Genomic DNA, 25,664 nt, shown 5'->3' with positions numbered 1-25,664 from the left:
AAATGGAGATTTACCTAGCAATTCTCTTGTTGCACATATAAAGATTCAAAATATATGTGGAATGCTGTAGGTGTATTATACATGTGGACAGATCTTTAGATTGATGCTACCGTATTTACAGTAATCTTTGAAGTTGCCCCAAAGAGAATTAGATTTTTCCTAGGCTTATATATTAGCCTTTGTGACAAGGTAAGCATCTCTACATAGCTGTATGCAGGGAGGAGACATTTCAGCAGAGTTGAATTTAAGGAGTTCTCAGGAAGGAAGGAAGGGACCATTTCTGAGGGACTAGGTTGAAGTAGGGAGTTGGGACTTCGTTGAGTCTGTTAGAATTTAAACAAACAAAAAAGTGAAACCAGCTGGTAATTTTTCACTGTCTAAGCAAAGAGTGGATTACAAAATAGTGAACTGGCTAACTAGTTAAAAATAAATAGGACTTCTAAAACTGAGTTTGATTGAATAATCTAAAGCTGTGTTAATAACATGGCAAAGGGAATATATTAGTTTTTAAAATATAGGGCCATATCATCCAGCCCTATTAAAAAAAAAATTGCGGGAGGAATGAAAGGGGAGGAGTCTTCACCAAGGTTCCCATAGCCAAATCTTTTCCCCAGATTATTGTTACATCAGAGTTGATCACTTGTGTTCCTGCTGGAAGGATAGTGTTACATCCCAGTCCCTCCTCTGCTCCATGCATGCAACCTAGAACCCAAAGACTCCTCCATTCAAAGGAAGGGTGGTGCTAGAGAGGTATCTGACTCTTCCTTCCTGTGCAAGCATGGGGAAGATCCTTGAGTTCCTTAGCACCTAAATCCCTTTTGAAAGGGGGCCTCACTTGGCATGCCTAAGGCCTGGTCTACATCTAAAACTTAGGTTCACCTAGCTACATTGCTCAGGGCTTTGAGAAATGTACACCCCTGAGAGACTTAGGCCCAAGTATAGGCACCACTACCATCGTCCTAGCTCTTGCCTCTTGAGGGGGTGGATTTACTACAGTGACAGAAAAACCCCTTCTTATCAATGTAGCAAGTGTCTACAGTATGGCACTACAGTGGCACAGCTACTGTGCCATAGCTGTGCAACTGTAGTGTAGACAAGCCCTTAGCTGAATGCCTTGTATTCACTCAAGTGCTTTTGCAAATGTTATTCCTAGGCTACAATTCTTCCCTCTAATGTGGTTATAGATTCACCTTGCCTCATCCGTACTAGCATTAAAACAACATAGTGGAACATGAATGCCCCTAAATGTAGCCGGCCTCTGCTTGCACATAGTTATACTCGCATTGTGAACAGTCCCATGGAATCCTTTGCTAGGTTGTATGTAATAAGCTGCTGCTAAATTGTTAAGATGTTTATCCTAACTTTCAGCATTGCCTTTTAGGATTTCATCGAGTCATCAGTCATGCTTTTTGAGTCAGATGAAGAAGATGGTAAGGTCATGGTCAATCAAGATATTCCTGATTTGGAGCAGGCTGGGTTTGGCCAGGAGATGAGATCAATTCATGTGAAAAGTGGAGTGTAAGTCTACTGCAAACGTGTATGAGATGTTCTTTGAATGCAATGATTAAATGATTCGCTTGTGCACAGTGTTTTCAGATTTCTAATTTGTCATGATGTATTTCAAATGATTGAAGAAGAAAGATAAACATTTGGGGGCTGGGGGAACAATCTTTGTGTTTTCTCAGATAGAAAATGTCAGTGTCTCTCCTATGTATCTTGCTCTTCTGCTCTGCATTCTTTGCAGAGGGTTTTACTTGTTTTTTGTTTGCTTTTTTGGCTTGTGGGTCCTGACCTTCAGGGATCTCTTGGAACCTCACCACTTTGAACGCTCCCTATTACTACATCAATACTCAAATAAGAATATGGACAAGCCTGATAGTTTACTTAGGTTCAGTTTTTGCTGCTGGTCTCTCTCTCTTCCCGAGCCAGCTAGAGTTACAGTCCTGCAGTGGGATCCAGATAGGCACACCCTTGTATCTGCATGGAGCCCATTGACTTTAGTGGTGCTCAGCATGGGTTCAGGGGTCTGGCTGCATGGATCTCAATGTAGAACTGCAGCAGGATCAGCTGCAGAGGTAATGTATTTAGGAAAAAAGGATGTGTCACGCCATTCAGCAGCCACCTATGTGGACTGTTAAAGAGACTATATTGTTGGATTCCAAATATTGTTAAAGTTTTCTCAGTCCTTGTCAGTTGATAGTGATAGTAACACTATCACATGACTGCATTTCACAGATGTAGGGCCTGATTCTGCAGCCCTTACTACTGTTACTTCATTGTGCCTAATTTGTATCAGTAAGTGCTGCAGAATTGCTAAGAACCACCACAAATCTTACCAAGCAAGTCTGACAGATTGCTAAGAAGCATCAAAAGCCTCACCACCTTCCACTCCAAATGCAATGTGCGTTCCTTTGACTTTTCTTTTGGTAAGAGAAATTCATAGGACAATATACATATATTATAGTAAATTGAATTTTGAAAACAACCACTCAGTTTCCTCTGGACAAAGGGAATGAGGAACAAAACCATGTGTCACAGATGTTAGCTAAGCTGCTTAATGCACTGCTATGGATGACACTTAGATACTGTGGTGATGAGTCCTATATAAAGACCTGAATAGAACAGAGTAGATTGGGCCCATGGTTTGTATCCTGTTAGTTTACAAATTCTTTGGAAATGATTCTTATCTGTTTTTCATAAGTTAATTTTTGTTCACTATGCTTCCCCTCCTGTCCTAGGAGAAGACTCCTCCCATTTCCCCCTTTATTTCCTCTCCTTCCTTGAGTCCTATGTTGTAATTACTCTTTCTTCAGGAGAGGATGCTTCCTCCGAGGTTCATCAGCCATTTGTATGGTTCCAGCCATCTCATGGCAGCTTGAAGCTCATTTAGTTCAGTTTGAAGTGTTTTATCTGGTTCCTTTTCAGGTTACTAATTTGCTGGGTTGTGCCAGTAGCTTTCAGCTTTTTTAAATATAAAACACTGAAGTACGTTTATTGCGGGGGGGAACCCACACAGCGTAAAGAATTACACAGACTCTGTAAAAGTGAACATGTCAGTAATGTGTCCATGCTCTCACTCTTTGTTGTGTCAGAGTAGCAGCCGTGTTAGTCTGTATTCACAAAAAGAAAAGGAGTACTTGTGGCACCTTAGAGACTAACAAATTTATTTGAGCATAAGCTTTCATGAGCTACAGCTATAAACATTTTTGGCTTGCCTGGGATTTTGTAATCAAATGCAAGGGGAAGAAATACAAATGAATTACCAATCATTGCAAGAGTCCCTTTATCTCTTCCTGCCAAGGCTTCCTCACTTGCTTCCATTCTTTCCTTAGAATAATCTGACTTGAAGAGTTGGAAGGGAGCCCTGTCTGGGAGCTAGGTGGGAAGGTAAAGGTTGAGGGAGCAGAGAGTGACTCAGATATTTGACAGTTGAATATCTAGCCTCTTGGCTTCCCAAGCAATCTCTTATTTCATGCTGAGAAATTATCTGAGAAGGGGGAGAGAGATCTAATGCTGCAAGGATTTGTCAAGAATATTTGTGTAGACAAATAAAAAGTAGAAAATCAGGAGTGTGCCGGGTTTGTGACTCGCGTTGCCTGTTACCACAAGACATGTTTTACAATCTGTTTAATTTCATATCAGGTGGAGAGGTAATGCATTTAAAAACCTTCTGGAAAGTTTTCTATTTAAGGTTAACTTACTGATAACTTTTTGTAGTGCCATATTGAAAAATAGGATTGTGTATCACAGTTCATTTCTTGTGTGTCACTCCTCAGGTGGGTTGCATATCGGCAGAAATATTTCTGTGGAGAACAATATATACTGGAAAAAGGAAAATATAAATGCTTTTTAGACTGGGGAGGATCCAGTGAAACCATCATGTCAATTCGTCCCATTAAGTTGGTGAGTTACCGTAATTCATCAAAAAGAAAATTAAAAAAGCAATAAGAATTCAGAATTCTGGTGATACAATGATTTTATTGTGCAGGCTAGGTAATGAAGCTAACTTGTCTATTCAGTTGATGAAAGGTTAGAAGAAAAGATCATTACAGAATTCAAGGAAACTGCTAATTATGGGGACTGAATCTCCCGTTTATTCTGCAGTGCAAACTCTATATCAACCCAACCCCCAACAAGAAAATGCTAGGAAAGCTCTACAAGGAGAACGTCAGTTTCCAGTCCCCTTAGCATATTATGTCCACAAATGGAACATTCTGGCCCTAAATACCTAATTTACCACAAAACATGCCTATTGCCTTATTGATAACTTGTCATGTATTTTAACCCTTTAACTTTCCTGTATTACTGTCTGTTAAAACTGAGCTATAGCTTATTGTTTTCTTCTTTTCTTTTCTATTTCAATCCAGTAAAATAAAAAGGCAACTTGCTCAGATAGATTAATTCCAGGACTCCTAAAGCCCTACTGTAAAATAAACAAACCCAACCACCAATATAATAAATGACACTGCATCCACAACTTGGAAAGCTAGAAAGGAAATTGAACTTGTTTAACCTTTCTTGAATGGAAATGACAGATGCATTGCAGGGTAGTGATGGTGAGAGAGAGAAGGTTCTGCCTCCCATTCTCTCAGATTCTCTCTCAATAAGGAATTGGTATAAACCAAACACTTTTAAACCAGTTTGAGTGCCTACACAAAGGGGTTGCTCTGACTCTGTAAATGGGTTTCTAAGCAGTTATTTATATTGGTGGAGGTTTAATGTGTGGACGAGGCCTAAGCTAACAGAGAGCCAACCATGAGCCAATATCCTCCTAATTTCATAGAGACGTGGGGAGGGAAATGTGCCAGGAGTACAATACCTATTAATGAATTTCAGCCCCAGAATTCCTAAAAAAGTTTAAAAGGTTCTTTAAGGGATTTGACTGCCTGTTAAAAAAATAATTGTAATGTTTATATTATATATATATATATATATATATTTTTTAATATGCAGGAACCACTTGGAAAGAATGAGCCTCCACATTTGGTAAGTTCACATCCTGTAATGCCATTTCTAGGAGTAAATTGCATATTATTAAGCGCACATGCTTTCTGTTGAATTTCCCCCCAGCTGTCTCAGATAAGATCTTCACTATCTACTGTACAGTGACAAAGCCACCTCTTACTTGAGGAAACCAGTAGACACACAGAGGCTGAGTTAGCCAACAATCTCATTCATTGTGGTGTTCCTGTTCACACCCGTTTTTGTTGTGTCCCCATAGTGCCATCTGCTCAATAGGCTTGGGGTCACTTTGGATCTGTATCACCATTTCTTTTCATGTTCTTTCTTTCAGTCTCTCTCTGCCTGTAAGGAAATTCAAAGTCACACTCATTTACCTTTCTCTACGTGGGATATTGTCTTTGCATTGTAATTAATCCATCCCACTTTGTTACTGTAACTTCTTAATATCTGAAGTGCAGAACTGTGAAACTTGAACTGCAGAAAACTATTCTCAAACCCACACACAATTAGCTACCTGCCATTTGTTTTCCTACAGTGCTGTTTTAAAAAATATATTCTATTTTGGCAATTCTGCAGTTTGTATCTACACTTCCTGTGTGATGGCGTGATGAGGGCAGTTTTGCTAATTACTTTCAAAAGTACATGACCTTTGCTGTAGCTGCAGTTCCCAGCTCGTTCTCAGCTTCCCTACCCTTCCTCCCCCCCCCCCCCACACACACACTAAGTCTGACTGAGCACACACTAGTGATTTAATAATATAAAGGAGAGCCCTTTATAGCAAATCCTATTATAAAGTTAAACATAATTTTAGTGAAATTCTATGACAATACCGCTTCATTATAAGAGGATTTCACTGTAGCATGTTTTTGTTTTCAGAGTGGCTTAGTTTGGGTTTCTGTTTTTTATCAGAATTTTTATAAGATTATGTTAAATCCATAATAACATTCTTGTATGTAATCTTTCTAAATTTAGAAACCTCTTCGCATGCACATGCTCATCCAGAATCCTTATCTGCTAAGGGTTCTCCTCTAACAGAGCATATCTCAGTTTCCTTATATTTAGTTTGACTTCTCTCCTCCCTTCGTTAGGCATTCTTTGTCCACAAAGAAATATTAGTTGTTAACGCTGTACCTTTGGGAAGGGGAGTGCAGTGGGATATGAACGGTAGAGTTTTCTCTCTCTCTCTCTCTGTTACTTTTAATAAAGAAAACTTTAGAAAATCCCATATAAAGATACATGTTTTAATAGCCCGAAAATCTAGTTTAAGATATCTTAACTATTTTGTCATCCAGATAGGATTTTCAGTATCCTTATTTCTTATACTTTTGTGTTATACACACCAACACATGGAAAATGTACACATTACATTACTTAGGACAGCCTGACCACGCCCTTTCTTTACTCCAAGTATGTTCAGGTTCTAAAATGTTTGATTTACTCAGGCTTGCAGGAAATGTTTGCTGTCTAACGACATAAATGGTGTATTACTTTAGTCTTAAACACTGATTTCCCGCCAGACATATTCATTTGGGTGTTTGCAGCCAAAGCCAAAGAATCCCAAACACTTTCACACAGAAGGCTTGGTAAACCATTTCAGATAAAATAATTGATTGAAAAATGAAACTGGTACCAAACCAAACTTGTTTCAGAGATTCCAGATAGTTTTAATAACTTTTTATCTCCTTCCTCAACTCCATTCTTCTTCAGAATATGTCAAATGCTGTTCCTGTGAATGTCTTAGACCAGTTTTGCAGACCCAAAAGAGTCAAATGGTTAATATAAGCATACAAACATGCGCATGTTTCTCCAAATCTTGGAAGAGTCTCACCCATCAGCAGCAATGAGACTATTTGCAATTGATTCAACCTTGCAATTCGATGCCTTTCCTTTCCTTTCACCTCTACCTTCCATCCCATCCCATCCACCGGTACATCAGAAAATTCTTTAAAAAAAAATAATCACTTGCTGTGTACAAATATGCATGCCATGTCATGCTGCTGTGATGTCACTTTTGCCACAGGGAAAACGTGCTGGAAGGGTTCATGTGATCACAATCTTGAGTTGTTACAGGACCTCTGTGATGAAGCTAAAGAAATAGGAGAGCATGTCACTGCTGTGTTCAAATTGTCATAGTTACCTTTGGCCACCAACATACTTTATTGTGACTAAGGAGTTGTGGGAAATTTGTTAAGATCACTTCCTGAGTCAGAGTAAGTAAAAGACAGTGTTTGAGAAAATAAATCCATCCTTTCCATCTTCTTCTAGTTGAAAGATAATATTACAATTTCTATGTTTGCAACAGTTACGAAGGATGGCTCACCAGAATTAGAGAATCCTTAACACAGCTGGATGCTGAATCGTACAAGTCTGAATCCTCAGTGTAGGAATGTAGCTCTCTACATTTTTTCCTATGTATTATAGGCATAGATACTAAAATAAGGAAATCCTACTCTCTTTCCATAAGAAAGAAACCTTGTCACTTGCTGTTGCTTTCAGCTGACCTTAAGTGTTATATTCTGAACTCTTGCAATAAGTGGTCTTGGTCTTTCTACTTTGCCAGGCTGTTTCATAAACTACATGCATGTTCCAAGTAAGACTAAAGTCTCCAGGTTTAAAATACAATAGCTGTATTCATTAAAAATAAAACAATATTTTTTCCTTCACTCTCCCAAGGAATAACTAAGCTCCTTTCATTAATCTGCCTGTGGCAGTTGGCTTGCTCAAATACTTTAGAAGACCCCTATAATTATTTATGGTAACTTTGCACTGCGTATCTTTCCACTTACTGCCTTTTGAGTTTTTAGGAAATAGAGCTTCATGGCGCTAAAGGAGTCTTTTAAATCTGTCATGTCAGATTTAATATATTTTAAGTTATAACTAGCTGCATTTGTGGTCAGACTGTACAAACACAGTGGTATAACTAATGGATCAGTTTCTCCTCTAATTATTCTGAAGTCAGAGCCATCAAATCTGTCCTTTCAACTTTTTTCTTTTTATTCATTTTGAGAAAAGAACATTTTTCTCAGTTTATTATTTAAAATGTACATTGTATAACCTTCCCTGTCACAGTCTTTCTAAAGCTGTCACATAGCCTGGGACATGGGCTGTAAGGGGAAAGTATCAGGCACGAAACTAGGAACCTGGAGACCTGAGTTCTGTTCCTGACTCTGTCACTGAGCTGCTGTTTGACCATGGGCAAATCGCTTCATCTTTGTGCTTCAGTTTTCTGCATTGGTAAAAATGGAGAAAATGATACTTACCTTCCTCTGTTAAGTGTTTTGAGATCTATGGATGAAAAGCACAATGTAAGTGTAGCCTAAATATCAATGTTCTGCTCAGTAATGCAGTTCCAAATGCAGGAGAATCAGCAGCAGTGTATCCAGCCCATGTAGCTGGCTTGTCTTTTTCAATTCACAGTTGTGTGTCACATAAGGGCAAGATTAAGCCCTTCTTATTCTTTGTTACAGGAAATATATTAGTTTCTTTTTTCTTTTCTTTTTTTTTAAAAGACTCTTTTTCCATAAAACCATTTTCTAATATGTGGTTTTGGCTTTTTCTCAGTCTCTGTAGATTGGATTTCTTTTCTTTGGCAGGGAGAGGGGCTGCTTTGGGGAGGAGCACTGGCAACAACATTTTTCTTCTATGTTACAGAACGCTCTCTCAAATTTTAGTGTGAAATTCACCTCAGTACAGAATGGCCATGCAGGGCTCTCTGTTCCACGTATCTCTTGGAGGGTGAAGTGGTATAGAGTCCCCTGCTTAGAGCCCATGTACTGGACTGAAATTCCTCTCTTATAGAGGAAACTAAACAAGTGGTTTTGTGGCACAAGAAGTCAGTTATAAAATAAGAAATAAGGAACTTCCCTAAGTCTTTGAAGTACCAGTAAAGTAGTACCTAATAAAGTAAAACCTAATAAAAGTTGGTCACATCACCTGATAGTATGTACCATCCATTGCACCCTGTCTTAATTAAGGGATTCCTAAAGGCAACCTACAAAGCAACTTAGATATATCCTGAAGACTGAGAGTCCTTCTGGAGTATGTGATTTAAGTGTATTATGAAATGAAACCAGCACTCTGGAAACAAAAGAAGTTTTTAGAGTAGCAGTCAGATTTCACATGTGTATGATGGGTCCCGTTAAAAACCAGTGGTCAGTGTTTACCAAGGATTCCCTAATCTTAAAACGGGAAATACCATGGTAAATTCAACTAATTCATATGGTAAATGTCCAATTCTGAATGGCACTGCACAAGAAATAATCCACAATTTGCCTGTTTGTATGTATTCAATCCATTCAGTAGCAATAAGACATTCCGAATAGTACTTTTCTAATGGATTATTGGGTCCCTAACAAATTCTCTCTTCAGCCTCATATTACTGAGGCCTACAGTAGTAGCTGGAAATGTATACTGCCTGATCCTACAAGGTGCCTTCAGCTCCCACTGATTGCAGTGGTACTTGAGTGCTCAGAACCTTGCAAGTGGCGCTCTGTGTATCACAGGGTCAAGGTTCTAATCGCAGAAACCATTGTGTCATGCGTTTACCAGGAGATTAGGCATAGCATTAGAAAATACATTATGGGGAGCAATCCTGCAGTGGATTAAGGGTAATAAAGTACATGACTAAATGACATGTGAACCCTCTTGTCAAAAACAATGGTAGAAATGCAAACCAGATTTCTTCATCCTTTTTCCTTAATTTTTAGTTGTATTGCTCTTGCTCAATAGATTTCAGCACATCAGTGGCCACCTAAAGTGACCCGTTATCCAGGAACAAATAGTACCTGAGGGGCCCAGAATTCTTAGCTTCTTCCCCAAACTGTAGACCATGGACTGTTTTCTGCTGTAGATTTTGTTTTTAACTTCTTTTAATGCAGCAATCCCTTTTGATGGAGAGATTGATACACACTTCCTGGGCAGGATGTAGTTCTAAATGGTTCTAAAACTCTTTGCTAAGGAAATCTGTGTGTGCAAGCTTGTTGGGTTGGACTTCAGACACTCCTGACACAGCAAGTCCTACCAGAAATTCTCAAGCAGGCTTTTTAAATAAGATGTCATCTCTGTTCAGTGTGATCACAGAAGATTCCAGGGCACTTTTTTTTAATGTTCTGCCTTGGTATCTTTTCACCGGTATTTCCTTTCCCCTTCTTGTTGTGCTCCATTGGTTGCTGACCTGTACCCAAAATATGGCTGCATCTGAGTGGTGCTGTATGTATAAGGCCAGATTTTTCAGTCCTATCATTGTGCTTTCTCTGGAAACACTCCTGTTACCATAAAATGAATATATACTTGCTACCACTGCCATTGATATCAGTAGGAGATTTGCCTCAGTTAAGGACTGCAGAATCTGCCCATAGTTTATAACACGCTTTGGGACCTTTCAAGAGGAAAGGTGCTACAGAAATTGAAGACATTTCTTCTTTTGGGAGTCCATTAGATTTGCATTAGCACTTCTTTAAATTGCATTGATATTTCCCTGTGTCGGCGACTTACTCTGCTTGCAGTGATGATGAGTACGTTTTCATCTTTTTATTGTTGTTGTTCTTGTAGCTCAAAGCTTTCAGTAACACACATTTCCGAGGAGCATGTGTAGATTTCACAGCAGAAGTTTCTGACTTTACATCATTCATACCATGTTCTTTTAAGGTTCTTCGGGGATGGTAAGTGTGTTGTTTTACCCACCGCCATTTTAAGTAGTTAGAGAGCACTTTTTAACCTACATTAAATTTCAAATAGTCAAACATATCCAGTGCATTACCATCACGCTCCATATCGTCCTATGCCTACTCTCTTGCAACCTGCTTTGATAACTCTCTTCTTTCTGATGGAAGGGGACATAATGCTCTTTGCTTTCCTATGGGAAAATCACACAATTGCTGTGATTTGAATCTGCCTTTATGACTTGTTTAAAATTTCAGGGACTCAATAGAGTAAATCTAGCTGCATCCCATTAACCCCCATTAAAGTCCAGGTTGAGATTTGTATACCATGTGGAAGATCAGCAGAAGCAGAAAATTGAATCAGTCTTTGGTTTCACTTTTTTTAATAGTACAACTTTAAAAAACAAACCTTGTTTTATTTCTCATTCCCCTAGAAAATATTTGATCTTGAGAGAACTTGTTAATAACTGACTGCCTCAGTTAAACTTCTTTGTTATGTTTATTCTTTCAGTTGGCTCCTGTTTTACCAAGGGGAAATTGCTGATAATCATTGTGTGCTGGAAGAAGGCCTCTACACTGACCTCACTTCCTGTGGCTGTCCAACAGTTACACTCAAATCCTTCAAGCCTGTGGAATATGTAAGAGCTTTATAGAAATAATTCTATTATAGAACTCTTGCCCTACCTAGTCGTATACAGCAGCGATTGTATTAAAGAACAGAGTGTGATGCTCAGGGGAAATATTAAAATTGGTTTTTACGCTTGTGGATTTTCAGTATTAGATCAACCCAGGCCCCACCACCACCATTCTGGGCAGAAAGTAATTCTGTTTTTGTATGAGCTAAATTCATATTTGCGTTTTCAATGGTCCTTATAGAGCAGCCCAGCAAGATAGTAAGTAGTAGGTTTATACAAATGGAATATTCTACTTTATACTTTTGTCTCATTATAGGGTTCCCTTTACAGTCCCTTCCCCAGCAGAAGTTCAGACTTTAACAAAAATTCTCTGCACAAAAGAACCTTTAAACTACATAGCAATGCATATAGCTGCTATCATGATGTTAAATTTGCTAACCATAATTTTAGGGGAAGTGTAATATTTGCCTTTTCTAAATGGGCATCAAATTATGTGTCACTTGTTAATACTACTGCATTTTGCCATCCAGAGTAAAGGTTTATATTTCTGCTGCAGATTCAGTATACAATATTAAAACATATCGACAGATAAAACCTTTTAAAACCACATTTTAAAAGTTTCCAAGTGGGTGATATTTATTAAAAATGTCAAGATCCTTTTTCTAGCCATGAACAAGTTTAAAAAAAAAAAAAATCATGGCTGGGGGTGGGAGAAAGGGTGGAAAGGATATTTGACTGAGTGAAGCCTTGGACCAGATCCTTGGCTGGTGTAAACAAGCCTGGCTGCAGTGACTTCAGTGAAGCTACACTAGTTTCCACCAGCTGAGGATCTGGCCCTTGGACTTCATCCCTAACCCCTTTAGAATCCCTTGATGAGGGGGCGGGGCGGGGCTAACTCAGTGAAAACGGGTTTAAAAAGCCCGCTCCTAAGCAACCACAGCAGTTAGCGAACAGGACAGGAGCTAGCAAACAGGGGAGTTTTGAGAGGGAGTGTGAGAGCCAGATACACCTAATAAACATTCTCTAAACTTAGGCCAATAATGCCTCACAAAGAAAAAAAAAAAACCACATGCGAACAAAGAACAAACAAAACCCTACAATAGTAAATATTATATAGTATAATATTGTATATATTGTCCTGCAGAAGTCCAGTAGCAAAGTGGGGGCTACCCAGTTTTTTGCACTGAATGCAGCATGTACGATTATCTGCCTCCTGAGCAGGTGGCATATATGCATTCGGTGCAAGCAACTCATGGCCCTCAGAGACCAAGTACTGGCCCTCAGAGACCAAGTACTAGCCCTTGAGACCAGAGTGGCTGAACGGGAGGAACTAAGGGAGACAGAGAGATATGTAAATGAGACTTTTGGGGACACAGTAGAGCCGTCCCATCCCACAGTCGGACAGCCTCTGTGCTTTCGAAGAGGATGAAAGTATTGAGGAAGGAGAATACTGAGCTGGAGCAGAGGAAAATAATCCCATAGTTGGGACCCTCCTTCCAGATGACGTCATGGTATCCTCTTGCACTGAGGCTATCTCCCTGGGGGAGGGGACTGCTATTGTTACAAAGAGACAGTTAATAGCAATGGCAGATTTGATTATTAGAAATATATACTCTTGAGTTTGTGATGACCATGGGAACTACGGGTGTGAAGGTTGCAGACCTCTCAAGACCTCTAGATAGACTTATGAGCAGTGTTGGGTCATTTACAGCTGCATAATTGCTAGCCTGAGCGTCTGACATTGAGTTCTGTGTCTCTCACTTGATTCCTGACACACTTCCATCTTGTCCCAGTATATAAATCCAAATGAAGAGATAGCTACTGAGAGCTGGAAATGAGCTTCTTGCTAAGTATATACTCAGGTTTAACAATCCCCACCTACAGTTCGTAACAATGTGTGTGGTTTTTGTAGTGTTGCTACTTGTCACAAGATTTCCAGGGTCATCCTGCCATTTTAGTGGTGAGCCTGAAATGTGCAGCAGGTCCCAAAATATCAGACATGGCAATGTTCCGTCATAGCATGGGCCTTTTTTTTTTTTTTTTTTTTTTTTTTGACTCAGTGTAACAATGTTGTGATGTGGGCATACAGTTTTGTGGTGTGGTGTGGTAATGATCACGCTGTCATGATATGAGTTAGTCTCGGAGCAGCTGGGAAATGCATCATCTCTAAGATTGTGACTTGTGTGAGTACAATGTGGTGGGAGTCTGACCAAAGGAATGATTTGTTGATATCAATAGGCTACTGAACTGGGAGAGAAGAACAGGCTTTGATTAGGGAATACTACAGTACTTTACATCTATTGAATTTTGTTCTAACTTATGGCTGTTCAAGGGGGGCTGCCAGATATACTTGGGTGTGTATTAGAAGCTTGAAAATAATTTCTCTGCCTGATGGTTTTCCTGATTTAAACAACAAGGAGTCCGTTGGCACCTTAAAGACTATCAGATTTATTTGGGCATAAGCTTTCGTGGGTAAAAGACCCACTTCTTCAGATGCATGGAGTGAAAATTACAGATGAAGGCATAAATATATATTGGCACATGAAGAGAAGGGACTTACCTTACAAGTGGAGAACCAATGTTGAAGGCCAGTTCAGGGTGGATGTGGTCCACTCCCAATGATTGATGAGAAGGTGTCAATACCAAGAGAGGGAAAATTGCTTTTGTAGTGATCCAGCCACTCCTAGTCCCTATTCAAGCCCAAATTGATGGTGTTAAGGTTGCAAATGAATTGTAGCTCTCCAGTTTCTCTTTGAAGTCTGTTTCTGAAGTTTTGTTGTTGAAGAATGGCTACTTTTAAATCTGTTGTTGAATGTCCAGGGAGATTGAAGTGTTCTCCTGCTGGCTTTTGTATGTTACCTTTCCTGATGTCTGGTTTGTGTCCATTTATCTTTTCATGTAGAGACTGTCCGGTTTGGCCAATGTACATGGCAGAGGGGCATTGCTGGCACATGATGGCATATATCACATTAATAGATGTGCAGGTGAATGAGCCCCCTGATGGTGTGGCTGGTGTGGTTGGGTCCTATGATGGTGTCGCTAGAGTAGATATGGGGACAGAGAAGGCAACCAGGTTTGTTATAGGGATTGGTTGTTACAGGGTTTGTTACTCGCACAGATACAGACATCATCCTCCTCTCCAAGTGCAAACAGATGGACATCATACCAAATAGACAGAAGGTAAAAAATCCATTGCAATCGACATACTATACTGACTATGGTGAGAGATTGTGCCACACACACTCAAAGAAACTGAGGAACAACCTGATCAGCATCCTGTACAGCAAACAGAAGATCAAGAATGAATTCTCAAAATCAACCTTCCTCACAAACTTCCACATGACTGGACTTTACAAAAACAAGACAAGCCATTTACAATGTACACTTTACTTCTCTACAGAGGAAAAAGGACAGTAAACTATCTAAACTTCTACATGCCACAGGGGGCTACAACAGTGTTATCCTTAATTCACCCAACAATATTGTTAATCTATCCAACCACACAATTAGCCCGGCAGAAGAGTCTGTCCTATCTCAGGGACTCTCTTTCTGCCCCACCACCCCCACGCACATAATACAGTTCTGCAGTAATCTGGAAGCCTACTTTCGCTGTCTCCGACTCAAAGAATATTTTCAACACACCACTGAACAGAGCACTGACCTACAGGAACCCTCCTACCAATACTACAAGAAGAAGAATTCTGCGTGGACTCCTCCTGACGGTCAAAATGACGGACTGGACTTCTACATAGAGTGCTTCTGCAGACGTGCACAGGCTGAAATTGTGAACAAACAGCATCCCTTGCCCCACAACCTCAGCTGTACAGAACACAATGCCATCCACAGTCTCAGAAACAATTCTGACATTATAACCAAAGAGGAGATGCTGTAGTCGTCATAAACAGGTCAGATTATGAGCAGGAGGCTGCCAGGCAACTCTCCAACACCACATTCTACAGGCTACTATCCCCTGATCCCACTGAGGAGTACCAAAAGAAACTACACCATCTGCTCAAGAAACTCCCTGCAACAGCCTGGGAACAAATCTACACAGACACACCGCTAGAGCCTCAACCAGGGGTATTCTATTTGCTGCCCAAGATCCATAAACCTGGAAGTCCTGGACACCCCATCGTCTCAGGCATTGGCACACTTACAGCAGGATTATCTGGCTGTTTGGACTTTCTCCTCAGACCCTACGCTACCAGCACTCCTATCTATGTTCGAGACACTGCCAACTTCCTGAGGAAACTACAGTGCGTTGATGATCTTCCTGAATACACCATCCTGGCCACCAAGGATGTAGAAGCTCTCTACACGAATATTCCACACGAGGATGGACTACAAACTGTCAGGAACAGTATCCCTGATGAGGCCATGGCACACCTGGTGACTGAGCTTTGTGACTTTGTCCTCACCCACAAGCATTTCAGATTTGGGGACAACTTATACCTTCAAGTCAGCGGCACTGCCATAGCCCCACAGTATGCCAACATTTTTGTGGCTGACTTAGAACAACGCTTCCTCAGCTCTTGTCCCCTAGTGTCTCTCCTCTACTTATGCTACATTGATGACATCATCATCATATGAACCCACGGGAAGGAGGCCCTTGAAGAATTCCACATGGATTTCAACAATTTCCACCCCACCGTCAACCTCAGCCTGGACTAGTCCACACAAGAGATCCACTTCCTGGACACTACAGTGCAAATAAGTGATGGTCACATAAACACCACCCTATACTGGAAACCTACTGACCGCCATACTTACCTACATGCCTCCAGCTTCCATCCAGGACACATCACATGATTCATTGTCTACAGCCAAGCCCTAAGATACAACCGCAATTGCTCCAATCCCTCAGACAGAGACAAACACCTACAAGATCTCTATGAAGCATTCTTAAAACTACAGTAGCCACCTGGGCAAGTGAGGAAACAAATTGACAGAGCGAGACGGGTACCCAGAAGTCACCTACTACAGGATAGGCCCAACAAGGAAAATAACAGAACACCACCTGCCATCACATACAGGCCCCAGCTAAAGCCTCTCCAGCACATTATCAACGACCTACAACCTATCCTGGAAAATGATCCCCCACTCTCACAGGACCTGGGAGGCAGGCCAGTCCTCGCTTACAGGCAGCCCTCCAATCTGAAGCAAATACTCACCAGCAACTACACACCACACCACAGAAACAGTAACCCAGGAACCAATCCCTCTAACAAACCATATTGCCTTCTCTGTCCCCATGTCTACTCTAGCATCACCATCATAGGACCCAACCATACCAGCCACACCATCAGGGGCTCATTCACCTGCACATCTATGAATGTGATATGTGCCAGCAATGCCCCTCTGCCATGTACCTTGGCCAAACCGGACAGTCTCTATGTAGAAGGATAAATGGACACAAATGAGATATCAGAAATGGTAACATACAAAAGCCAGTAGAACACTTCAATCTCCCTGGACATTCAATAACAGATTTAAAAGTAGCCATCCTGCAAAAAAAAAACTTCAAAAACAGATTTCAAAGAGAAACTGCAGAGTTACAATTCATTTGCAACCTTAACACCATCAGTTTGGGCTTGAATAGAGATTGGGAGTGGCTGGCTCACTACAAAGCAATTTTCCCTCTCTTGGTATTGACACCTCCTCATCAATTATTGGGAGTGGACCACATCCACCCTGACTGAATTGGCCTTCAGCATTGGTTCTCCAATTGTAAGGTAAGTCCCTTCTCTTCATGTGCCAATATATATTTATGCCTTCATCTGTAATTTTCACTCCATGCAATTGAAGAAGTGGGATTTTTACCCACAAAAGCTTATGCCCAAATAAATCCGTTAGTCTTTAAGGTGCCACCGGACTACTCATTGTTTTTGTGGATACGTTTCCCCTAGGAGTCAGTTCCTGAGTCAGGAATAGATCCCAACAGTCCTAACTCTGTCACCAGCTCTAACCAATAGACAGCCCCCAACAGTGGCTCACTTTGTACAGTACAATGAATTGATAAAAATGAGAGAACATACAACTTGATACTCCTGGGAGAATTCTGCGACAAAAAATTAAAAATTCTGCACACAATATTTTAAAATTCTGCAAATTTTATTTGTCAAAATAACTACATAATCACACCAGTTTCAATTATTTTAGTAATTTATTTCAAAATACCTGTCAGCAAGTATGTCTGTAACAATACAGACACACACAAATTCCACCAGGAGTAGAGAGTTAAAGAAACCCCTATGACAACCCAGCTTCTGTTTCTTTGCCCTTCCCCCACCCCCCAAAGCCCAGCTGGGGGGCCAGACACCCACAACCCCTCCCCCCCAAGTCCATGCATACGGTACTACAAACATTTAATATCCATTCGATCCCTGATATATTCCATTTATTCATCTGATAATTCAGTACAAACAGGAAGTGAGGAAAAACCTACCACAAGTTTTTGTAACAGGGAAGGCAATTAGGCCCAAGTCCAAAACCTGCTGAAGTTGATGAGAAACCTTCTGTTGACTTCATTGGGATAGGACTCTTTCTTATGAAAAGCTATATAATTTTCATTTTGGAGGTTGCAGTGAAGTGGGAGAAGGAAACATTTTTGGTGACACCATCTCAAATCAAGTTTATTAATAACATTTTCTTGAAATTTGTCATGAAATTTTATCTGTAGTTCCAAAGGAACAATGTACTTATATTTTTTATTTTATTATAGCAATGTGTTTGTGTGTATGGTGTCTTGAAGCTATTTTATGTAGCAACTTTACTTAACTTCTGCATTCTGTCTCTTTGTGTTGAGGTTGGATGGTTTTGATTTTGGTTTTGGTTTTCATGGTATGGCACTTAAAAGTGAAAATGGAAACAAGAGCAGTTTGAAGGAAGCTAATCTTATTTTAGTCTTTCTTTTTAGTATGAGATTTTTTTATGTGCTTTCTGCATTCGTAAAATATAAAATTTCGTTCTGAATTCTGGAACATTTGATAGTGTGGTTTATATCTGTTAAATGAAGGTGAGATGGTTTGTGAATAGGGCTCAATGAGTTGAGAGAAACTGTGTGAGACGTTACCTTTGTAGAAGTTGAAGGTAATGCATATGTGGCTTAATCCAGCAACTGAAATGCTACTGTGGAGAGAGAAATGAGTTTGGCAGTGCACCTACACCATCTGATGTATTAATACCAGAGTATTTGCACCTGTTAACCTAAAGAGTTAAATACAAAGGTATTCTTTACTTATGGACACTCTTTCCTGAAATACTGTGTAGAAGTATCCTCCCTTTCTCACAAGATTATGCTGTAGATCATATAATGCTCCCCATGTTTTAACTCCTTGCATCATAAATGGGGCTTTCCCCAGTATTAATTTTGTTTGAGTAAGGTGGTTTCGTTAACATACAAAGGTCACTTTCAAAGAATTCTTCAGTACTTCATCATGCTTGTAATAGGGAAGATTTTTTTACAAAGGTTACAAGTATAACATAGTTGCCAATGTTTCAAAATATTTTCCTGAGAGAACTTTTAGAGCTGCTGTGAGCTGGGCTGGGGCAGTTATTTCCATGTCCTGGAGAATCATAGAATCATAGACTTTAAGGTCAGACGGGACCATTATGATCGTCTAGTCCGAACTCCTGCACAACGCAGGCCACAGAATCTCACCCACCCACTCCTGTAACAAACCCCTAACCTATGTCTGAGCTATTGAAGTCCTCAAATCATGGTTTAAAGACTTGAAGGTGCAGAGAATCCTCCAGCAAGTGACCTGTGCCCCAGGTTTGGAGGAAGCCAAAAACCCCCCAGGGCCTCTGCCAATCTGTCCTGGAGGAAAATTCCTTCCCAACCCCAAATATGGTAATCAGCTAAACCCTGAGTATGTGGGCAAGACTCACCAGCCAGATACCCAGGAAAGAATTCTCTGTAGTAACTCAGATCCCACCCCATCTAACATCCCATGACAGGCCATTGGGCACATTTACTGCTAATAGTCAAAGATCAGTTAATTGCCAAGATTAGGCTATCCCATCATACCATCCCCTCCATAAACTTATCAAGCTTAGACTTGAAGCCAGATATGTCTTTTGAGAATTGTAGGTGACTTTAATTTAGATATCTCGGCTTGCAAAACTCTGAAGGAAATGGGAGTTCAGCTAAGCAGCCAGAACACATGGAGACCCTGTCCTAAGACAGTCAACCTCCTCTTCTCCAGTGCTCCCCTCTCCATGCGCGCGTGCACACACACACACACACTCTCTCTCTCTCTCTCTCTCTCTCTCTCTCGAGGAGCCAGGTGGTCCAGGCTTTTTTCTTGGGAGTTGGGGAGACTGGGTTTTTTCCTTTGTGTGTTCCCCTTTGTTGTGTGGTTGCTGGTGAGTATTTGCTTCAGGTTGGGGGGCTGTCTGTAAGCGAGGACTGGCCTGTCCTAAAGTTGTTTGAGAGTTGGAGCCCTTTCGGCTCCTAACAACTGTCAAGCAAGTTTCCTTGACTCTTAACACAGACATGACCATGCTGGATCAGACCAGTGGTCCATCTAGTCCAGTATCCTGGCTCTGATTGGTACCAGATACTTAAGAGGAAAGTTCAAGGAAAACACTGATATAGGGAGTTGTGGAATAACTTGCCCACAGGGCAAATTTCTTCCCAGTCCCCATTAGTTAAAGGTTGATTAATACCCTGATTTCATATCCCTTCCATAAATTTAGGGTTTTTTTTTTAAATATTGTAACTCTGAATATCCTTGTTATCCATATAAACATCCAGTCCTCTTTAAATCTTGCTAAGGTGTTGGCCTCAGTGTTATGTTGTTGCAATGAGTTCCACAGGCTAGTTGTGCATTCTGTGAAACTCTGAACTGTAATTACACAATGGTGTAGGTTTAGAAGCGCTCCATAAGCCTCTGACGCAATAAAATATTTTTTTTCAAATTGGAGGCACAGCTAGGAATATAGCAAAAATATTTTTTAAATTGTATTAGCTGGTCATGTTACACCCCACCATCAGCTAACATGATTTTAAGTATTAAACTGTATCTACATTAGGTGCTAAGTGGTATTTCAGATGCTGTTAACTCCTTTTTTAAAAGCACCTTTTTTTCTTCTCAGTTACTCATCTAGACAGACAGAGTTTAGCATGGCTGTCAGTCTCTCTTCAGGTAAAGAATTGAATTGAGAAAATAGGATTGTTGCTGACTTTGTGGCTAGGTGGAGAAACCTCAGCAGCAGCTGCCTGTGCTCAGTCTATTGCTATGAGTCTCACTTTCATTAGCCCTAAAATTAACTACTGAAATATTGAAATAAAGCACACGCGCGCACACACACCCCCCCCGCATAAATTGTCCTGCCTCTTCAGAGGAGTGGAGGGCGGCAAAGGAAGATAAATGACATTTCATAATAAGGACATTGTCTTTGAATCTCATTTTCTGTTTTGGAGTGTTCAAGTTGAAAGCCCTTTCAAAGCTATCTAAGGATGGGTAACGTAGATTGTCCTCATTTTCATGATGCTTGGCAAACTTTTTTCTCATCATGTGCAATACCTCTAATAGTGCTACATGGTACTAGTTAGCAGAGGGAAGCAGTTTCCTGGAGGTGTAAGTTGAACAAGCAGTCACATACCAAGAACAGTGAGTCAGGCCTGGTCTACACTAGGGTGCAGGATCGATCTAAGATACGCAACTTCAGCTACAGGAATAGCGAAGCTGAAGTCGACGTACCTTAGATCGACTTAGAATCACTTACTTTGCGTCCTCGTTGCTCCCCCATCGACTCCGCTTCCACCTCTTGCCCTGGTGGAGTTCCGGAGTCGACGGCAGAGCAATCGGGGATCAATTTATTGCGTCTACACTACGTCTAGTGTAGACGCGATAAATTGATCCGATAGATCGATCACTACCCACCGATCCAGTGGATAGTGTAGACGTGGCCTCAGTGACAGTACATTCATAAGGCCTGTATCACAATTGAGGTCTTTGTGAAAAACGTGTCACTAGAAACTCTTTATAACTGTACCTTCTTGGTTCATTAAGTTTATATCCTCTTTATGACTGCATGGGAGTAAACATTAATGTTAGATTTTTGTGTTTGGTTTGTGCATCTTCCAACTCTTAGGCCATCTCTTCACTGAGGGGAAAAGAGGGTGTGTTTTTGCATCAAGAAAACAATCTCCATGTATATTCTGGTGAAGGCACAGGTAATTTTTAGCTGGATGTAGCTAGTGAGGTCAACTCTATACCCCGACCTAGAGTTTTCCTTGACTAGCTACATCAAACTAAAAACGCTTAAAGTCCCTGGTCTCCACTAGGATTTTGCATTGAGTTATCTAACTTGATGCAAAAATGCGTCTCTTTTGCAATGAAGATATGGCTTCCTTATTTGTGAAGTAGTACTATGTATGCTCTACAGATTTCATCCTTGTACCGCATTTTCAAATAACTGTTATGATCTTTATCTAGAGTCAATAGAGCCAAAAGATGTGTTACTAAAATAAGTTAAAAATAACATTAGGTGAAAAGATTTGAATTGAAGTGAGTCCTAATTACCTGATTTTTTTCTGGATCTTTTGAAGGGAACATTCAAATTCTTGATTAAAAAAAAAAATCCACAGTTTTGCAGTATATTTCTCTGTTCAATATTTAGGGCCAGATTTTCAACAGAATTTAGGTGACTAAAGATTCAGGTAGGTACCTAGAAGAATATTCAGCACCTAACCTGCCTACACACCTAACTTCCTATTTGAAATCCGTGGAAGTTGCATGCCTGACCTGCTTATGTGCTTTTGAAAGTCCCACTAGACACCTATCTGCATTTTTAGGAGCCTAAATATCTTAGCAAATCTGGTCATTAGCGTCAAACCAACAGCCACTGATGTCAATGGACACTACACTGTCGTGGCAAACCATTAGATCATGCTTCCTCGACAAATATCAACTCCTAGGAAAGTTTATTATGCAAATCAAAAAACTAAATTACTGATAAATGTTCACATTAAAATTAGACCAGAACCTCAGAGAGATTAAAAACTGAAACGGACAAAGAAGGGTCCCAAGTAGCATGCCAACAAGGTGCAACTAGGCTGTTTTGAGTAACTATAACTACCTCTCTCCTAGGTTTTTGCTGAGCCTTCCATCAGTCTGTTTGCACTGGAATGTTGCGAGGGCAGAGAGTTGCACTTCAAAGAAGCTGTCAGTTCTGTTCTAAACAAGGACCTTCACTTTTACACCCAGTCCGTATGGGTGAGAAGTGGTTTGTAAGTATGGTAGAAATATTTCAGAGACAGCATTTGTGTTCTCCTTCCACTTGCCTTCCTATATGATGAGTTTGCTATATTTTTTTGGGTTGTGTGTGACAAGTAAAACAGGAGTATCCTAAAATTTGGGGGAAATCAACATTGGAACTCATTTGTACCTAGACCTGAACCGAATACAAATGTGATCGAGTCAGTAAATCAAACTTCCTGCTACAAGAATCTGCCTTTTTATCTGCTTAAAAGAACAAAGAGTGAACAATAAGGTGTTGAGCAGGACAAACCCAGGAGCAAAAAGTAAAGCATTTTTAGACTGCCATGAGAAGCATCTTGCATCCATGAAGTGACCCTTTCTTCACTGCCCCTGCTTCTCCTCACCCTCAGAAAACTCCAGATACCCTCTATCCTGGCTGTGCTTTGCAGCCTTGATTCAAAAGCCTCCACCAGCCCCCTTTTTGCACGGAGTCCCATGTAGCCATCAAGTTGTGCTGGAGATTGCTGATTGCGAATCTTAGCAGCCATTGAGTATGCAGCATATATCTTCCTTTTTTATTTTTTAAGTTAATCTTCAGCTCATCTTCCTGTTTACTCTCCATATTCATATGACTGAGCTGCCTTTGTACAGTTTAACATCACCATTACAGACCCCTAAAGTGAATTCAAAAAAATTAATTTAGACCTCTATTTTTCCTTCACTACCATGTGTAATGTACATTTATATGCTTTTATGCAGTATTTTAAAAATAACACTTCTGTACCTGTCCTGATCCCATACAGTCACCAGAGAGAATTGTAACTTATACAGAGTAACCGTATATGTGGGACCCCTGTGATACCAGTGCTGAGTATCCTTCATCTTTTTATTCTGTGTTTGTACAAGACGTAGTACAAGGGGACCTGATCCCTCACTAGGCAGCATGGTTATACGATGAATAAATAATGATAGAACTGTCTGGTGTCGTAAGGCTGTTCCCACCCTTCTAGTGGCTCTGTTGTGTGAAGCAGACTTAGCAGTAGCTGTGAGCAATCAGTGCTAAGTATAGTGGCCTTTGTATAAAGTTGCTTCCCACTTCAAACAAATGACATTTTTAAAGTGCTTTTTACAGAAAAATTAAGGTACAGGTAAGGATGAGTGAAATTCTCACCCTCTGTGACCCACCTGTGATCCAGCCATGTCCATGTCTTTGATCCTCTGAGTTCACTTTGAGGGTTATCTTCGTATGGCCTGAAGCACTTACAGTACCATGACAGCATTGGGAGTGGCATTGGGTTGGCCTCATTGAAATGCACAGCCTTATTCTTCACATAACCAGTTTTTGCAAAGGTGGTTAATGATTGAACTTTCTTTCTGGGTAATTTAAGTGGGTATTACCAGTGGCTGTAGACCTGTGGGTGAGTGTAAACTGCCTCAAACAGCTTTGTCGGTGTGCTTTCCCTCTGGTTTCAACATCACTGCCATTCCAATCCTGAGCCCTTACTAAATAGAGATTGTTTGCTCTTGTTGCGTGGTAGCTTAGAGGCCAGTGACAAACAGCAGCAAGATTTGAGGTTGAGAATAACCAATTAATTTTCCTTGTGACCTAATCCAGTTTTAGTCTGAGACCTTTGGAGAGGAAAGGCTAGTGTTGTGTGCATTTGCCACCTAGCTGCTAACATTTCATTTTAAATGTGAACATGCACATATTCCTGCCTCCTTGGAGTTAGTACGGTTTGCCATGGACCAGCACAGAGGAGTGTCCTTTCCCTTAAGGATCTGCTTGGAGGGGATGTCTGTGGGCTTTCTCTGCCTCACATTGGGATGAGGGTGGGAGATGTTAAATCCTCCACCTTAACAGGATTGGCTGGGATGGGAGGCCAGGGCCCATACAAGGGAGAAACTGGGTGAGGGAGTAAGGAGCACTAACCTTCCCTCTCACTATCGCTGGCCATGTTAACAAGGCTCTCTGCATCTGGGAGGAGTCAGCGCAGGTATGGAAAAGTCCTGAGGGAATCTCCCCCAGAGCCAGTTCAGGGTTGGAAAGAAATTTCCCCACATCCATAGCAGTTTTGGCTGAGCTGCTGATGGTTTTTCACCTTTTTCTGAGCATCTTGCAATATCTCTGGGTCAGGATTGAGGGAATAGGTGTTGGACAATTGTAGGTCTTTCATTGGGATTCTTTCTGGGTGGTCCAGGAAGGGCTTGTTTGTCTCAACTAAGAGTCCATGCAGCAAGATTTAGGGTTTTCTTGTCCTGTTGTCCCAAAATGCAAGGTCAGCTTTGGGCAAATAAAGAGGCTAAAGACAACTACAAGTCTGTGTATATGGGGTTGGGATTTTACTGTCATGCACAGGCCTAAGACACTAAGGGAAGAAGGCTAGGTAGGGATTGCAGCTTGGAGGGGGCCATATCCCTGAATGGCTGGGCATGGACATGCCTATTGACCTTAAAGGCTTTGGTTGAGAGGAAACCATAAGGATTGTGGGCTGCTGGGTACCAGTTTTGGTTATCTTTTGAGTTAAGTTTTTCTGTGATTTAAAAGACTAGATGATCATAATGGTCCCTTCTGACCTAAATATCTATGAATCTATGAAAAGTTAGGTAAAACTGCAGCAGAGGCCTTTAAACCATAAAAGCAATAAGAGTTTTATTGGCAACACACCCACAGTTGACGCTAACATTATCTTCATATTAAACTTTGATCAGCTATTAGGACTCTTTCAGGTGTGCCAGGTCACAGAAGGTCATCCTAGCTATTTGTGCTAACAAAATGCTCAGAGTAGGTCTACACTACAAACTTGCATCATCACCACTGCAGCTGCACCACGGTAGTGCTTCTGGTGAAGATGCTCTAAGCTCTCCTGTCAGCTTAATAACTCCACCTCCACAAGAAGTGGTAGCTATGTCGGTGGGAGAAGCTCTCTCGCCGACAAAGCACTGTCTAACCCAGCGCTTAGGTTGGTGTAATTATGTTGCTCGGGGGGTGTGGATTATTCACGCTCCTTAGCGACGTAGTTATACCAAAGTAATTCTGTAGTGAAGATCAGGGGTCAGTCTAAATGACTCTTCCTAGGTTTATTTCCAAGAAAAAGACACAGATATGTCTCTGCAGCTGAGTGTGGCAAATACGTAAGTCCATTGCAAGACAATGGGTTGAAAAAGCTTAAGTCTGTGTTCTCTTAATCCTATTTGAA

The 25,664-nt window shown here is 40.7% G+C and overlaps 1 protein-coding gene across 1 annotated transcript in view; it reads left to right on the top strand.

The window, feature by feature from the left end:
- The window catches only part of CRYBG3 (crystallin beta-gamma domain containing 3), a 123,812-nt gene that overhangs the window by 84,622 nt on the left and 13,526 nt on the right, over positions 1 to 25,664 (top strand). Inside the window, exons 13-18 of the mRNA XM_074946918.1 lie at positions 1,382 to 1,518; positions 3,777 to 3,903; positions 4,954 to 4,986; positions 10,513 to 10,622; positions 11,134 to 11,260; positions 22,357 to 22,496. Coding sequence (XP_074803019.1) covers positions 1,382 to 1,518; positions 3,777 to 3,903; positions 4,954 to 4,986; positions 10,513 to 10,622; positions 11,134 to 11,260; positions 22,357 to 22,496 — 674 coding nt within the window. The remainder of the gene's footprint in view (positions 1 to 1,381; positions 1,519 to 3,776; positions 3,904 to 4,953; positions 4,987 to 10,512; positions 10,623 to 11,133; positions 11,261 to 22,356; positions 22,497 to 25,664) is intronic.

This window comes from Natator depressus, chromosome 1 (genome assembly GCF_965152275.1).
Source record: "Natator depressus isolate rNatDep1 chromosome 1, rNatDep2.hap1, whole genome shotgun sequence".
In the NCBI taxonomy this organism is placed as follows: domain Eukaryota; kingdom Metazoa; phylum Chordata; order Testudines; family Cheloniidae; genus Natator; species Natator depressus.
This window is presented reverse-complemented; position numbering and strand designations above follow the sequence as displayed.